At 34.7% G+C, this 16782-nt stretch overlaps 1 protein-coding gene across 1 annotated transcript in view; it reads left to right on the top strand.

Annotated features, from left to right (window-relative positions):
- Nucleotides 1–521: 521 nt before the first annotated feature.
- LOC115890484 overlaps nt 522–16782 on the top strand; it is a 29343-nt gene continuing 13082 nt past the window's right edge. Inside the window, exons 1-8 of the mRNA XM_030910723.1 lie at nt 522–688; nt 2598–2705; nt 9131–9370; nt 9605–9775; nt 12114–12237; nt 12372–12586; nt 13295–13429; nt 15614–15748. Coding sequence (XP_030766583.1) covers nt 560–688; nt 2598–2705; nt 9131–9370; nt 9605–9775; nt 12114–12237; nt 12372–12586; nt 13295–13429; nt 15614–15748 — 1257 coding nt within the window. The 5' untranslated portion in view covers nt 522–559. The remainder of the gene's footprint in view (nt 689–2597; nt 2706–9130; nt 9371–9604; nt 9776–12113; nt 12238–12371; nt 12587–13294; nt 13430–15613; nt 15749–16782) is intronic.

Below are 16782 nucleotides of genomic sequence, written 5' to 3'. Positions count from 1 at the left end.
ATATATCTGGTGAGTGAAAAAAAATCCACAATTTGAAGTTTTATCGGGTAATTATCAACGATGCTAAATAAAGTTGGGCCTCCAGTTGGTGACCGGTGGTTACGGTAGAATACACACTTGTGAATTACAATATTGTCGAAGACTATGCCAAATGATGCGTCCAACGTTGGTTCCAACGTTGGTACCAACTTTGGAACTTGGAAGCATAGTGTAGGACCGGCTTAATCACATGATTTATTATTCTACTTTAAAAAATTCTGTATATGATATATGTATATGATATATCTTATTATTCTACTTCGTGGGGTTAACTTAAGTACTTTAAAAAAAACTCTAAGATTAATAAAAGTTTCTAAAAATAATCCACTATCTTCTACGGTCGTCTGCTGATTCTATATTTAACAAAATTGCAATTATTCAATAATACAGAAAAAAAGTAATTGAAGTTATCTATCAATTAAAATATAAAACGTTAATATTTATCAGGACTCATATAGTGGAAGTACTTGACCGTGAATCATATAATAGCAGTACAGACAGCCGGGATTTGCCAGTCAAGATGATGAACCTTAACCAGATCCATATATTAATAGTTTCAGCGATAATAGTTTTATTGTCGAGTATTTCCTGCAGTAACGCCAATAAAACAAATAGTTATAATAGCAGTACCGTGGTACTTGTCCATGTGGTAAGCTAAAAATCTTTTAAAAAAATATTTTACGCTAGTTAGTATTAATAAAATCGATATGTCCATTGAATGTTTTACTATAATACATCGCAAACCTATAGCGCGTTCTAATACCATACTATCGAAAAAAAAACGGCGTCACAGAGTGCTGGATATAAAAATCGATGATAATTTTGGTGTGATCAAGCCCTAGATGGCATTTACTTGCCCCGTACTGTGCGTAAAAAAATAGTTGTTTAAAATTCGAGAAAATATTGTTTGAAATAAATTTATGTGGCTGGAAACGTCCTATCCTTTTTTAGTCTTTCTATAATTAGTATTAATTTTCCTTTATTAAGTCCTATGTCAGTTTTTGGTAAAGGCGATCTAGAGATTGACCTCGCCAAAATTAAGATCGATTGTAATTCATCAGCCGTTCCGACGCCGTTTTTTTTCGACCATACGGTATTTTTGCGCAATTAATCTTTAAACAAGCTCCTAGCAACAACTTGACGATACAAAGCGTAGATTACTATGAGTATTAAATATTTTTAATTAAACTATTAAATATACCCAGATGCCTTAAATTATTACTACTTTCAATGCAATATGTTTACCGAATTATTTATCTCCAGATTCTGACACTTTATTATTATTTCATAACCTTCCTAAATTTTCGAAAAAATTTCGATATTTTTCTTTGTAATTTTTCAAAAAGACACTAGAAATTACAATAGAAGTTGTTATTCTCAATTTTCTATTTTAATTTTTTTTTAAATACAATTTGCCTTAATATACAGGGTTGTTCACTACATATGACATGGAGTACTGTAGCTAAACGATTAGATTTTTGCAAATTGTAAGTTTTGGGTTCGTTGAAGGAGTATTAGAGCTACAATTTAAAAATATTTTTTCAAGATACAGATTGTCCCAAATAAATAAAAAATATCAAAGTTGTATTTTTTTAAATGTAACACCCTGTATATTATTACATTTTTAGTTTCTACGATTAAAATAAAGGTTAATTTGATTAGGGTTTATCACACTTAAACCTTACCGTTTCTGAAATCTTTTCAATTTTGTGAAATTGCAGTAAAAATTTTAGAGCTTCATTTCTCCAAGGGTATCAAAGTTTTTAATACTAAATATTTACAGAAGTTTATTTATTGATTAGAAATTGTGTTGCGATAATAAAAATAATTCTACCTCATACAAAGTGTCTAAAAATGTATTTTAAATAATTTCTAGCTATAAACAGCATTAACTTGTTTAATTTAAATGGAACACCCTATACATTTTAGGAGAATCAGACGCACAATTTAATTGCCTATCAAATGGTATTATACCATTTTTGGTATAATACCATTTGATAGGCAATTAAATTGTGCGTCTGAAAAATGCATTTTCTTATAATTTAGACCGCATTTATCAATATACCCATGGAATATTGATATTTTAGATTGTTTTTTTGGCTTTACTCTACGGTTACGACACAAAAAGGGATGCAAATACAGAAAAAATGTGGTGGCTCTCAAAATTTTTTAAAAACAAAACAATTTTTTTAAATGTTCAAACTCGGACTTCGAATTACTCGGTTATTTCGGACTTATTTGAAAAACGGTAAAAGAAAAATATGTTTCTTTTATCGAGATCTACAGCCTTGGAAATATTTGAACTTATTTAAGACTCGCCCTGTATATTGCAACAGTAGACAAAAAAATTAAAAATAAATAAGTTTATAAAAAAGTCGAGTTTACTTTGAGCCCCTACTTTGATTTTCACACTCAAAATTTTAATTATAAAGTTTTCACTGTATAAAAAACAATCTATTAACAGACTTAGATGGTAATGCAGTAGATTATAATATATAGATGGTAATAGATTATATTAAATAAATAGTATTACAGAAAAAAATGACAAATTTTGATAGCTTTTCAGACATGGCGAAAGAACTCCCGGTAAATATGACTTATGGAAAAGTAACCCATACTACAATGAAAGTTATTATAAACCATATGGTTATGGACAACTAACTAATGTAAGTACTTCATAACTTTTTTCTTCAAAATATCGATAATGCCAACTCCAGAAAAACTCCAGCAATAAATAGTATACAGGGTGAGTTTCCTACGATGTTCTCTATGGGTATCTCGGAAACTACTGGAGATAGAGAGTCGGTTAAATGGGGAAAGAATTGCAGTTTTGTGGGGTCATAAACATGCGCCTTTCAGATTTTTGAAAAAGTTCATGGCTTACTAGATATTTCGAAAAAAACAAATTTTGGCTATTTTAAAAATCGTTTCTAATTCCGTTATAATCTATTTTAGATCAAAGTTGTAGATAATCATATCCTTAATGAGATTGTGTCCTTCGTTTTTTTCTAAAGACTGTCATTTCTGACATATGACACAAACATATGTTTTTTTTAAATGGAAACCATAGTTGGCCATGGCTTCATAAAAAGCGCCATTTTTTAGGCTTTTCAGCGATATAAGCTATAATATGTTTATTTTCGAAAAATTACTGAGTTATAGCCAATTCTTATCTTTCTTGGCTAATTTCACTTAGTTGGTATGGTATTTTATTCTGTTATGATTTATAACTTATAAAAAGACAGAATATTTTATTAAACGGTTCTTTACAATTTACCTGACACAAAATGAAACTTAAAAAAACTAATATCACTACATACAGTACGTCTGTCCGTTCTATAGCTACGGGGTATCCGTGAGAGGGGAAACGATATTCTCTCGATGTTTTTCTTAAAAAATTAGACGACACGTCTCATCAATAAAAATTCGACAAATTTGCAAGTAGCCAATAAAAAGAGTGGGCGGAGCGATTTGCGGTGACGTACTCGTTAAGTCGACGTATAAAATATATTGTTGTTTATTTAAATGTTTTTTGTCCGCATTTCTTTCATAGTCCCAGATCCAGCAGACGTACTGTACACTTTAAGTTAAGTTATTTTAGCAAATGTTCAAAAACCGCCATCGTTTTGAGTGCATAAAATACATCTTTTTAAAACAAGCTTTTCCCACAGAATGGCCGGTCGACTTTAATAAACTTCTCTCCTAATTCATGATGCCTCTCTTAATTGGTAAGTTCTTTTGTAAACCTTGTTGTTAACCATACAACATAAAAAAAATCTAAAATGGATTGGTCAGGTGATCGAGGAGGCCTATGCAATTAGTCCACCTCTTCCTATCCCTGAGTTTGCATAATTATGATATAAATAATTTTTAACATTTCTTTCATTATGAGGGTGAGTGTCATAATGAAAGCAATGTTGGAACCACTCTATTGATGCGCGAGTATCTAAATTTAACTTTTCTAAAAAACGTAAGTAACGTTCACCGGTCAATGTATCCTCGAAAATGTATGACCAAGAAAAGTTCAACCAATAATCCTACACGCTTTTTTTTCATTTGAAAAATTCATATTTACAATTTTTGTTTATTTTAATTTACAAAATTTGAATGTGACAGTTTCACATTACTGAGAGCAACGACGATTGAACTTGTTCCCATGGCTAACTAAGTGACATTGATTAAAAATGATAAGAATTGGCTATAACTCAGTAATTCGAAAGAAGCATATTATAGCTTATATCACTGAAAAACTTAAAAAATGGCGCTTTTCATGAAGTCATGGCCAACTATATAGTTTCCATTTAAAAAAAAACATATGTTTGTGTCATATGTCAAAAAAGGCAGGCATTAGAAGAAAACGTAGGGCACAGTTTCATTAAGGATGTGATTATCTACAACTTTTATTAAAAAACTTTTTGTCTAAAATAGATTATAATGGAATTAGGGACAATTTTTGAAATAGCCAAAATTTGTTTTTTTTTTAAATATTTAGTGAGCCATGAACTTTTTCAGAAATCTGAACGGCGCATGACGACACAAAACTGCAATTCTTTCCCCATTTAACCGACACTCTATCTCTAGTACTTTCCGAGATACCCATAGAGAACAGCGTAGGAAACTCACCCTGTATATTTAAAAACAATTCTGTGGATCATCATCAGCATCATCGTTTTCAGCTTATTCAACCATTTCCAATTATGATGATGTATAATCCATATACTCTCTTTGTAGGTTGGGCCCATTGTTGTCTATTTTTGGCTATGCGGACCCCGGTTTGGTCTTCTTCTAGGCCTCTTAATTCCTCGTGGGTACCATGTTGTAATTTTTGTGGTCCTTCTCTTGTGTCCGTTCTTCTTACCAGGTGTCCTGCCCATTGCCATTTGAGGGATTTGACTTTGTGGATGACATCTATTACCTGGGTTTTTTGACATATCCACCCTATTCTTTTACGGTCTCTCTTCATTGTTCCCTCTTCATACTCCATGCTAACTTAATTTATTGGGCAAGTCCACAGAAAGATTAGTCATGATACATGACTAAAACATGACTACCCGTAGACACTCAGTGTTTCTGCCTTCCGGCTTCATCAATACGGGAGGAATCAGCAACGATGAACTAGCGATCCTGAAAAAAGAGAAAGAAAAAGGAGAAGCAAACGAGGCACAAAGGCGCCATTTGCAGCTGGTCCGGCAGTAGCTTACAATTTGAAGCGTTACTACCGAAACCGCCGCGGAGGCGTTCCAACACACCTCGCCGCTATCACCCTGGCCCAGAGAAAACAATAAACAAAGGAAGTCATGTTTTAGTCATGTATCATGACTAATCTTTCTGTGGACTTGCCCAATAAATTTCTTTCTTCGTTTTTTTATGGTTTCCACGATAACTTCCTTTGTTTATTGTTTTCTCTGGACCAGGGTGATAGCGGCGAGGTGTGTTGGAACGCCTCCGCGGCGGTTTCGGTAGTAACGCTTCAAATTGTAAGCTACTGCCGGACCAGCTGCAAATGGCGCCTTTGTGCCTCGTTTGCTTCTCCTTTTCTCTTTTTTCAGGATCGCTAGTTCATCGTTGCTGATTCCTCCCGTATTGATGAAGCCGGAAGGCAGAAACACTGACTGCCACGGGTAGTCATGTTTTAGTCATGTATCATGACTAATCTTTCTGTGGACTTGCCCAATAAATTTCTTTCTTCGTTTTTTTATAGTTTCCACGATAACTTCCTTTGTTTATTGTTTTCTCTGGGCCAGGGTGATAGCGGCGAGGTGTGTTGGAACGCCTCCGCGGCGGTTTCGGTAGTAACGCTTCAAATTGTAAGCTACTGCCGGACCAGCTGCAAATGGCGCCTTTGTGCCTCGTTTGCTTCTCCTTTTCTTTTTCTTTTTTCAGGATCGCTAGTTCATCGTTGCTGATTCCTCCCGTATTGATGAAGCCGGAAGGCAGAAACACTGAGTGTCTACGGGTAGTCATGTTTTAGTCATGTATCATGACTAATCTTTCTGTGGACTTGCCCAATAAATTTCTTTCTTCGTTTTTTATGGTTTCCACGATAACTTCCTTTGTTTATATATATATATATATATATATATATATATATATATATATATATATATATATATATATATATATATATATATATATATATATATATATATATATATATATATATATATATATATATATATATATATATATATATATATATATATATATATATATATATATATATTCTTCTAATATTAGAATATTAGAATGTATTTTCTTTCCACTAGTTCGATGTACATTACTTTAGTGTTTGCTAAATTCATTTTGAAACCCACTTTATTGCTGGCTGTATTTAGTTCATTAGTTTTTGCTTGTAGTTCTTCAGTACTATTGGCAATTTGGACTATGTCATCAGCGAATCTTAGATGGGTATAGAGAGATAGAGAGATATTCTCCATCTCTTTATAATCCTTTGTTGGTCCAGTCCAGTTGACCGAAGATTTCTACAAATGTTGCTGTAAACAGCTTTGACGATATCGACTCCCTCTCCTACTCCTTTGCCAGTTGGAAACTCTGGGGTTGTTGTCTGCATCATTACTCTTGCTTTGGTTTCTTTGTATATATTGACAATTGAGTTTCTATATAAGGCCTGTCAATACCTTGTTTCGCTAGAGCTTCTATTATTCGAGTCGAAGATATCTCGAGTCGAAAGCCTTCTCAAAGTCTATAAAGACTATTTTTATTCTGTGTATATTTCCAAGTATATATTTGAGGTTGGACCCTTAGGTCTGACAACAGAAAAATAAAACACTAGTTTACCATAATACGCCAAAATACTTTACTTTTTACACTGGACGCGTGTTTTGAATCATCAGCAGATGATTAAAATTATTCTAATTAGTTCCTGATGATGTTTTAAAAGTAAAGTGTTTGGTACATTGATTGTGGTGAATTATTTTTTCTGTTATTCTGTTATTTTCAAGTGGTTCCTCGGGGTGAAAAGTAAGTAATACTAGGAATATAAAAAACACTTTATTCGAAAGACCATGAACTAATTCCCGAACTCAACGAACATCAAATAGACATTTGTGCACTTTCCGAAACAAAAAAGAAAGGTTAGGGAACAACAAAACTAAATAACTACATTTTAACATACTCAGGCGTACCAAAAGACCGAAGGGCAACATCAGGCGTTGGAGTAGCTATAAATGACAAATATGAACAGAATATAGAAAGCATAGAATACGTGTGCGACAGAATCCTGAGAGTAAAGATTATATTTGACCAACCCATTCACATTATATCAGTGTACGCACCCGACATTAATAAACCTGAAGAAACGTCAATGGACTTCTACGAAAATCTACAGTCAGCGATAGACAAAATACCAAGAATGAAAAGATAATTCTGTTAGGGGATTTAAACGCAAGAATTGGAAACGAGGTAGTGGATGGAATAAAACAAAAATATAACGAAAATATAACTATTAGAAATGGCAAAATTTTGACCGAATTCTGTGGACAGAACGAACTGAGAATAAATAACACATATTTTCCCCATAAAGAACAACATAAATACACCTTCTATGACAATAGAAACAATCATGGATCAAGTAATAAAAACCGTCAAGAATACTGGATTAGGATATCGAGTGGGAATGCATAAAGTAAACATATTATGCTATGCCGATGACGCAGTACTTATTGCAAAGTCAGAGAACGACCTCCAAAGAATGCTACAAGCTTTTAACAGACAGGCAGAAAAACTTAACATGCAAATTTCCACAAATAAGACCAAATGCATGACCATTACAAAGGAGCCTCTACGGTGCAAATTGGTAATAAAAAACAAAACTATTGATCAGATAATGTCATTCGAATACCTCGGATGCAAAATTACAAGCTCAGGATTCCTGGAAGAAGAAGTAAGGAAACAAGCCAATAAAGCTGCCGCAATATCAGGACATCTTAAATATCCCATATGGAAAAACAAACATTTGAGTACAGAATGTAAGTCAAGAATATACAAAACCTGCATACGACCAGTGATGACATATGGTGCGGAAACCAGAGCTGAAACATCAGTAACAAAGAGAATCCTACGAACTACTGAAATGAAGACCTTAAGAATGATAACTGGATACACATTGAGGGACAGACAGAGAAATGTAGACATAAGAGAAAAGTGCCAAACAAACGACGTTGTCAGATGGATAAGGCAGAGAAGAAGAGAATGGAACCAGCATGTCAATAGAATGGGCCCCGACAGAATGGCCATAATAATTCGCAACAACGTACCCCATGGCAGAAGACCTAGTGGACGACCACCTAAACGTTGGCAAGGCAGTTGGCAGTCAACCTCGCAAGAGTTGCTTAGACGAGGAGGAAACCGGAACTAAACAAGCGATACGCCTTCTAAAAGAAGAAGAAGAAGAAGGAGAAGTCTTTTCCCTTAATTCTATCATTGTCCGTATCATATGCTGTACGTAGCCTAAAGCTAAAATATGCCATCAAGACTGTCTCCGAAGCAATATTCTTAGCATTTCTTTTGGCACACAATTTTTCGTATACTTTCAATGTTCATATCGCCCCCTACTTTTTTCTGGAAGTAAACTGGCTTCTGTTCTTTTTTGCAGCTTCTGAAAGTTCTGGTGGAGTACCAATGTTAAAGTAGTCTTCATTATCAGAACTTTCCCACAACATTCTGGCTTTCTATGTTATATAAATTCGAAAAAGCGAACGAGAAATTCAAAACTGTCACTTAGTTGTTTGTTTTGCTGTTGAAGGTTTGCGCCATAACCACTGGTACCGGTAACTATACAGATATGGAAATGCCAAAACAGAAAACGAAAAATTTTCGGATATTTATACAAAATAAAATACTGTCCCTATTTTTTAATTAATGATGTGGTTGTAAATAAAATAATATACAAACATCGGAGGAAAGTTTTCATTATAGTCTCGAGATTTAGTTAATCTCGACGCTACTATCAATATCAATCTCTCGACAGTAATGAAACACTTACCTCCTCGGTATGTAATTATATATACTATTATTTATCGGCTTCAAGAATCAGAAATGGAGAAAACATTGATATTAATATACTTTCTAGGATGGAAAGGAACGAATGTATAATGTGGGCGTGGAGTTACGGGAAAGGTATGCAGACTTTTTGGGAACAGACTGGGATATTGGCGTCACAGATGCATACACAACAAACAGCAACAGGACCAAAATGTCCATATCTCTGGTTTTAGCAGGTTTGTTTCCGCCCAGCGGATCTCTAGTATGGAAATCGGATCTATCTTGGCAGCCCATTCCGTATAATTACCTACCAGCAGAACAAGATAAGGTGATAAGACAATTACTAAGTTTTAATTATAAGTAGATATTCCCTTGTGCAATATCTCGCCTAGAAAATTATTAAAAAGTATATCAATGATAAATAAACAAAAATATATTTTTAATTTGGACCCAATTGTTTCTTTTATAATAATTAAATTTAATTTATTGGAAACACATTTCCAATAAATTAAAGGTAATTATTATAATAATTTTATATGATAAATTAGATTTTGTATTTTAGGAGCTTTCATCTTGGGCCTGTTCTACAGTCTTACCATTGATTTACAACACATCCAGTACTGCTGAAAGATTAAAAGCTTACGATGGTCTTATAAAAACTCTTTCCGAAGGCACAGGTGAAGAAGTGGATTATATTTCCGCTCTGTATTTGTACTTTGGATTGCGAATTCAGGTAAAATAGTTAATTGTTATTTTTGTTATTATTAATCATTGATTTTGTGATGATGAAAATAGTACTGGTCTACAAAAAAAGGCTCGAGCTCTGGCACCATTCCTGTTGATTCTTATATAAAATAACGTCCTATAGATGAATCCAAATATAGACCCCACATTTATACCGTGAGGTACAACTATCTGTTGTACCAAACATGTCAAAAACCAGCAGTACTCCGCCTACATACTTACATTTCACTTCCCTGAAAATATCTTCTCCAACTTAGTGATATCTTGATGCTAGAACTAGAAAATTCTAGAACTTTTTCTTTATGATTTAGATGAATATAAGTATTTCGTCAGGAACTGGATTTTTTATATCATTTCATGAATTTCATATAAAAGGCGTTGTAACTAGTGATGGAAATACCGGTTCCACATGAGTCGCGTTACAATAGCGACCGTTCCAGAAAAATACCGCGATTTTGTAACCGAGGTTCCGATTTCCAAAGTGTTGCGGTCCTCGCTAAAAATATATCTAACTTATCTATATTTGTAGATTAATGTAACTTTTATCCACCACACATTTTAAATATCGAGTTTATAATTATTGTGTATAGCCAATCTATCGCATTTTTAGAAAAACGATGACATTCATTGTTATTTTCTTTTCTTTATCAATTTTCGTTTAAATAAAATAAATAAACGGCTCACATTTATGTGTATTGCAATATAATATATTAAAATCAAGAACAAAGTCCAAACCACTGTTAAAATTGTTTATTGGTCCAACCTAACCTTAAAAATAGATATAAACAATAAAACTTATATAAATTTATAAAAGCAAATAAAATATTTTTATTTTATTTTATTTGCTTTTGCGTTTCATCTTTCAAACAACACTATTTTATACCATGCCTAGTACATACCAAAAATCGCTATTTCGAAAGTAGCGTAGCGACGGGAGCACCAACGCCAATAGTACCCGACTCGACCCGACCAAATCGCGACAGGCAAAACCGAAACCCTATAGAAGCGCTCAAGCGACTGCTGGAACGAAGTACGTGGCCGCCGAGGTCGATCGTCGATAATCAGTTACAGCAGTTACTTCTGTTCGCAACAGGGAACTAAAACTCTAGGAGCACGACGGCTGAAGCGAAGTAGGTCGCCGCCGAGGTCGAGCGTCGATGCCCAGTTACAGCAGTTACTTCTGTTCGCGACAGGGAACTACAACTCTAGGAGCGCGACGGCTGAAGCGAAGTAGGTCGCCGCCGAGGTCGAGCGTCGATGCCCAGTTACAGCAGTTACTTCTGTTCGCGACAGGGAACTACAACTCTAGGAGCGCGACGGCTGAAGCGAAGTAGGTCGCCGCCGAGGTCGAGCGTCGATGCCCAGTTACAGCAGTTACTTCTGTTCGCGACAGGGAACTACAACTCTAGGAGCGCGACGGCTGGAGCGAACACGTCCCGATCGAGATCGCGCGGCGCTACGGACATACCAGTTCCAAATACTACTGTTGGCGACCGACGAAATCGCGACGGCTGGAGCTAAACACGTCGCTATTCGGTCACTTCTGTTCGAGCTAACTTCAAGTGCGATTATAAATAATTTATTTGCAAATTATAAATAATTTAAGGTGCCCGGTGGCGTAGAGGTACAGGCTCTCGTCTACCAATCTCAAGGTGTGGGTTCGATTCCCACACACGGCATTTCATCAGCCGACTATTTTTATTAAAATAAAAATAGTTTGGGTACCTAGGTCGACTCAGCCTTAAATGAGTACTTGGGATTCACAATCCTGAGGTAATAATAGGCGGTTGAAGCGTAGTGCTAGCCACATTATCTTCCTTGTATACCGAACGGCTCTAGTATAGCAAGCTGTACCTTGCTACTCCCAAGGCGTTAAACGCTATATACGGGAGCTATTATTATATTATATATAAATAATTTATAATTTTATCGTAATTATAATCGTTGTTCTTCCGTAACAGGTTCCTGATTCGTTGTGGAGCGCGACACGACGTTACAAAAAAATACCGCTCCAAAATCGCGTTACTCAAATACCGACACATCACTAATTGTAACACATACAAAAAATGGACTATTTGCTTTTTAGTAGTCGACTTTTGCCTTTCAACAGTTGATATTGAAACATCACGCTGTAAAACCTTTGTCAGTATTATTAAATTCTGTTGTTCGAAATAAAGTTGTTGTCACTCTAAAACTTCTCAAATTTTTTTAATTTGAATTTCTAATTAGATGTATTTAAGGCAAATTAGTACCTATTGAGATATAAAAGAAATCTTATGAATCTTACTAATATTCTCACATCCTAAGTAATACTTACTATTTTTCAGGAACAACTTGGACTTCCTTTAGAAAACTGGACACAAGCCATATATCCTGAACCTTTCAAGTCATACATAATCGATTTTTACTATATCGAAACCAGTACAGCACCTTTAAAAAAAGTTATAGCAGGTAAATATTAAACATTTTCACTGCCAATTAATACTGAAATAGAAATTATTTTCACTCGATGGACAAAACTTGGATAATTTTCTTTACTTAATATATCATAGTTAAGTTAAATGTACTTTTTCGTTTGTTTGCAGGTTATTTTCTTAAAAAGATATTAAACGACAGCCAGAGAAAAATAAATGGTACTTTAGAACCATCGGACAGGAAAATATACTTATATTCCGGACACGAAACAAATCTAGGAACCGTTATTGGTGCTTTAGAAATACTGACCTTGAATGATATTCCACCATATGGATCGTACTTAGCGTTCGAGGTGCACAACATCGACAATGTATATGGATTAAAAGTAAGTAATAAACAGATAACAAAAAATATAAAAATAATATAAGTGTTCTAAATACCTTTGATCTACGTTCATTAAGGCGGATCCTCACTTGTCATTTTCACCGAAGTAGAATCACCAGGGTTGCCACAAGAAAATTTTTGATTGTGCAGAACTCGACCATCAAAATGTGTAGCATTGTGTAGCTAACCCTAACTATGACCAATAACAGTAAACTATCCAATAAGACGTACGTTCGTCAAATTTTAAAGCATGATTGCGAGTCTCACTTCCACTCATTGAAAAACTTTTTTATTATAGCATGCATATTTAAATATCTTTAAATATCTTAAAAACCAAAGCATTTGAACATATTAAACCCTTATAATAAATGCCTTGTTTTATGCGCCAGAATCCAAAAATGAAATAAAATACCGGGTGTTCCATAAGAAAAAATATAACTTTGGTATGGATCTTAGTTCTGACACACCCTGTACCTACATTTGAAAATAATTTTAAATTATACACATTGCCTCTCTACATATACCCACAAAAATTTTTTGTGGCTGCATCTTTTCGTTTGCAAAAATGTTTCTGCATCTTTCCGTTTTCGTATAATCAACCGAGGCGAATGACGTGCGCCACCCTGTATACAATGTGAGATTATCGGCTGATCCGCTGATGGTTCCAGTAATTCAACATTGTTTAAGCAATATTTTATTTATGTTTTAGATATATTATCAAACCCATGAAAATGATGATCCTACTTTACTGACACTACCAGGATGTCAGGAATTTTGCCCATTTGATGATTTTGCGAAACTCCTTTCAAATATTATACCCCAATCGGACAGTGAGTGTGACGGATAATATAACGATTATTATTATGGAAAACTCATTTGTACATGTTTATCCCCTGTAAAGCCAACAATTTGTTATAAAATAAATGTATCAGATTTACCTAATTTGTTTCCTAAACTAAATCCCCAATACAATAATAAAATATCACGTAAAATGCACAGAATAATTATGAAAAAAAACTTTAAAAAGAAAGATCAAAAAATTAACATGATTAATTATTTGACGATATTTAAATTCGTTTTCCATCATATTGTAGGGCTAATCAATATTCGAAATAATGGGTATATTGATAAATGAGGTATAAATTATAATGCATTTTCTACTAACTTGTGAGATTCCATCAAAGGGCAAGAGAGGGAGCGAGAACCTCTCACCTCTTCATCGGCAAGGAAAGAAAAAAGCCAAGATGGAAAGCCGTCCAACACCGGGAGGCAAGCAGGGACGTATCACCAGCTTTGCCGCTATTGCTGGACAAGTGAAAATGGCAGTGCTGCCAAAGGATTTCCCAGAGGTTGCTCTGACCACCGACCAGCAAACGTCTCTAGAAGAGGCTATACTGGACGAAGTAGTGGCGATCGGATCGCAACACTACGATCTACAAAATGTGGGTCAGCTGCGTTTTGCTGGGATACACTCTCGGATGGGCATGATCCTGTAGGCTCCGTAGATCCATGGCTCATAGATTGTGTATCTCAAGAATCGGCGAAAAGGTTGGTGGAAATCGCACCTAAGCTTAAAAATTGGCAAGGGCCGGAACTGGTTGCAGTGAAGGGAGAAAACATCCCTAAAGGGGCGGCCATCACGGTCTTTCTGCCGAGGAGCGAGGGGAAAGCTAACCTAACCACCTACCTGCTGAGCGTTATCCAGGGTCAGAACTTCAATATAAGGACATCGAGTTGGCGAGTCATCAACTCGAGGGAGGAGGGTCAGGATCAGGTCCTCACAATAGGAATTGACCTCAAATCCAAGGAGGCAACAGAGAAAGAGAGACATATCCTCTATTACAGATACGGGACAACACCGGTATCAGGTCTAAGGAGAGACGGTAAAGAGGTGGTGAAAATGGAGACAGATCCTCCAGCCTCCACCTCACGGTGTTGTGCCGGGTTCCTCAGCAGGAGGCAAGCTCCTCGACTGTGAAGGGCGGCACGGAGGGCCAAACTCCAACCGTGGAAGGGTGTGTACCCTCGGAGGAAGAACTGTTGGCAGAGGAGGATGGGAAATACCCTGTCCCCTCTACAACAGAGGTATGATGGGTAATAGACTGTGTGATGACTCAAGGAAGGGGGGCAAACAATAGATCTTTAAGGTCGCAGTGATTAACCCCCCCCCCTTCTTACTCATTCTACATTCTACATTCTACAACTTGAAGAGATAGGTAAAAAATGGTATAACCACAATTTCATAGACAATTAAATTGTACATCTGATTCGCGCAAAATATACAGTTCTATTAACAAGTTATTGCCGTTTAAAATAATTTATATTATTTTTATTTATATTAATTGTTGAATATACATTTTTAGACACTCTGTGTAAGGTAGTATTATTTTTATTATTGCAACACAAAATTTAGTTCATAGAAAAATTTCAGTACACTATTTGGTTTTAAAAATTTAAATACGCCTAGAGAAATGAAGCATTAAAATTGTTACTGCATTTTCACAAAATCGTAAATATTTCAAAAACCGTAAGATTAAGTGCGGAAAATCTTAATCAAACTTCCCTTTATTTTAAGTGTAGAAACTAAAAATGTAATAATATATCGGGTATTACTTTTAACAAAATACAACTTTGATATTTCTTCTTTAATTGGGACACTCTGTACCTTTTAAAAAAATTTAAATTGTAGCTTTAGTAGCCCTCCAACAATCCCATCACTCGCAATTTCTAAAAATCTAATCGTCTAGCTACAATAATCTGATATTTTATATTTTTACTTATGTATGTATACAAAATTATACCATAATTCTTATCATCAAAATCTTAAATAATAAAGTAACGCCGCTTTAATGCAATTAAGTAATTTATAACTGATCTTACTAAACTTAATCACAGATTAATAGATAAAAGTGATGATGGAAACAACTTCAATCATTTCATAACATAAAAATCGTATAATGATGGTGTCGTATGGTGAAAGTGCGCAAATATAAATAATCTTTTGGTGCAGAGAAATACAGTTTGAACGGTCAAAATGAAATATTCAGGAACGGTTCCAATAATCTTATTAATAACAATTATCTTGTTATCATCAAAAGTATCTAGCCGAACTGTGAAGAAAACGAGGAGTTATAATACTGATACCTTAGTTCTTGCTCATGTGGTAAGTAAATATATTTAAAAAATATCTAAAAATATACCATAATCAGCGGCGTATCGGGCATGGCGTCAATACTGGTCAATACAAGCGGATAAATGTAATAAATATTTAAAAACCAAAATTATCACATCGACAAACCGCATCAACAAATGGTGAAAGCGAATACTTATTTTATCTAGTTATCTACATACAGTATACCAAGTAAATCCCATGTAAATTTTAATGAGGTTAATTATTGGCTTCCCTAATTATTTTAGAGAATAATTCTATGTAGGTTTATTGAAGAGCACTAAAACCCACATTCAAAAGAATAACTTTAGATATTTTTGATTAGCCCGTTTACGAGTTATTGCCGATTTCTTTTTTAATATTTCTCTTTTTTATTATGAGCACCAGTCAAGGTAAAAGATAACTGTCAAATTAAGTTGTCATTTCAGAAATTTATCTATTTAGTGCTTTATTATTATTATTAAAAATTCATACCTACATCGAAAATATTAGCCATGAATTACACTACCGAAGAAAAATTATTGATGATTAAAAGGTATTATCAAGGAAATAGTTATCAAAAGGTGTCGGACATGTTTGCTGCTCTGTATCCGAATAGACCGATACCTGGAAAATCTACAATCGCAAGGAATATCCAGAGAACTGAGACCAAAGGTACCCTAATAAATAACTGCAGATGTGAAGCAAGGCAGGAACAAAGAAAAGATGCAAGAAATGATACCGACTTGGAAGTTTTATTGTGCGTGGAAGAGAACGATGGAAAGATCAGCACAAGGAAACTTGAGGATGAAATAGGAATAGATCACACTACAGCGTTTCGAATGTTAAAACGACATAAATACGATTCCTTCAAATATGAAAAGCACCAAGAGCTACGAGATGGGGACGAAATACGGCGGCAGGCGTTTTGTTATGATATGATGGAAAGAGCAAACACGGATAAGGCATTTTTAAAAAACATATGTTTCACTGACGAATGCACGTTTACCTTAAATAATGAACCCAATGTTCAAAATTATCGATATTGG

The sequence above is a fragment of the Sitophilus oryzae genome, unplaced genomic scaffold, assembly GCF_002938485.1.
Source record: "Sitophilus oryzae breed Bouriz unplaced genomic scaffold, Soryzae_2.0 scaffold_866_pilon_pilon, whole genome shotgun sequence".
Lineage (NCBI taxonomy): Eukaryota > Metazoa > Arthropoda > Insecta > Coleoptera > Curculionidae > Sitophilus > Sitophilus oryzae.
This window is presented reverse-complemented; position numbering and strand designations above follow the sequence as displayed.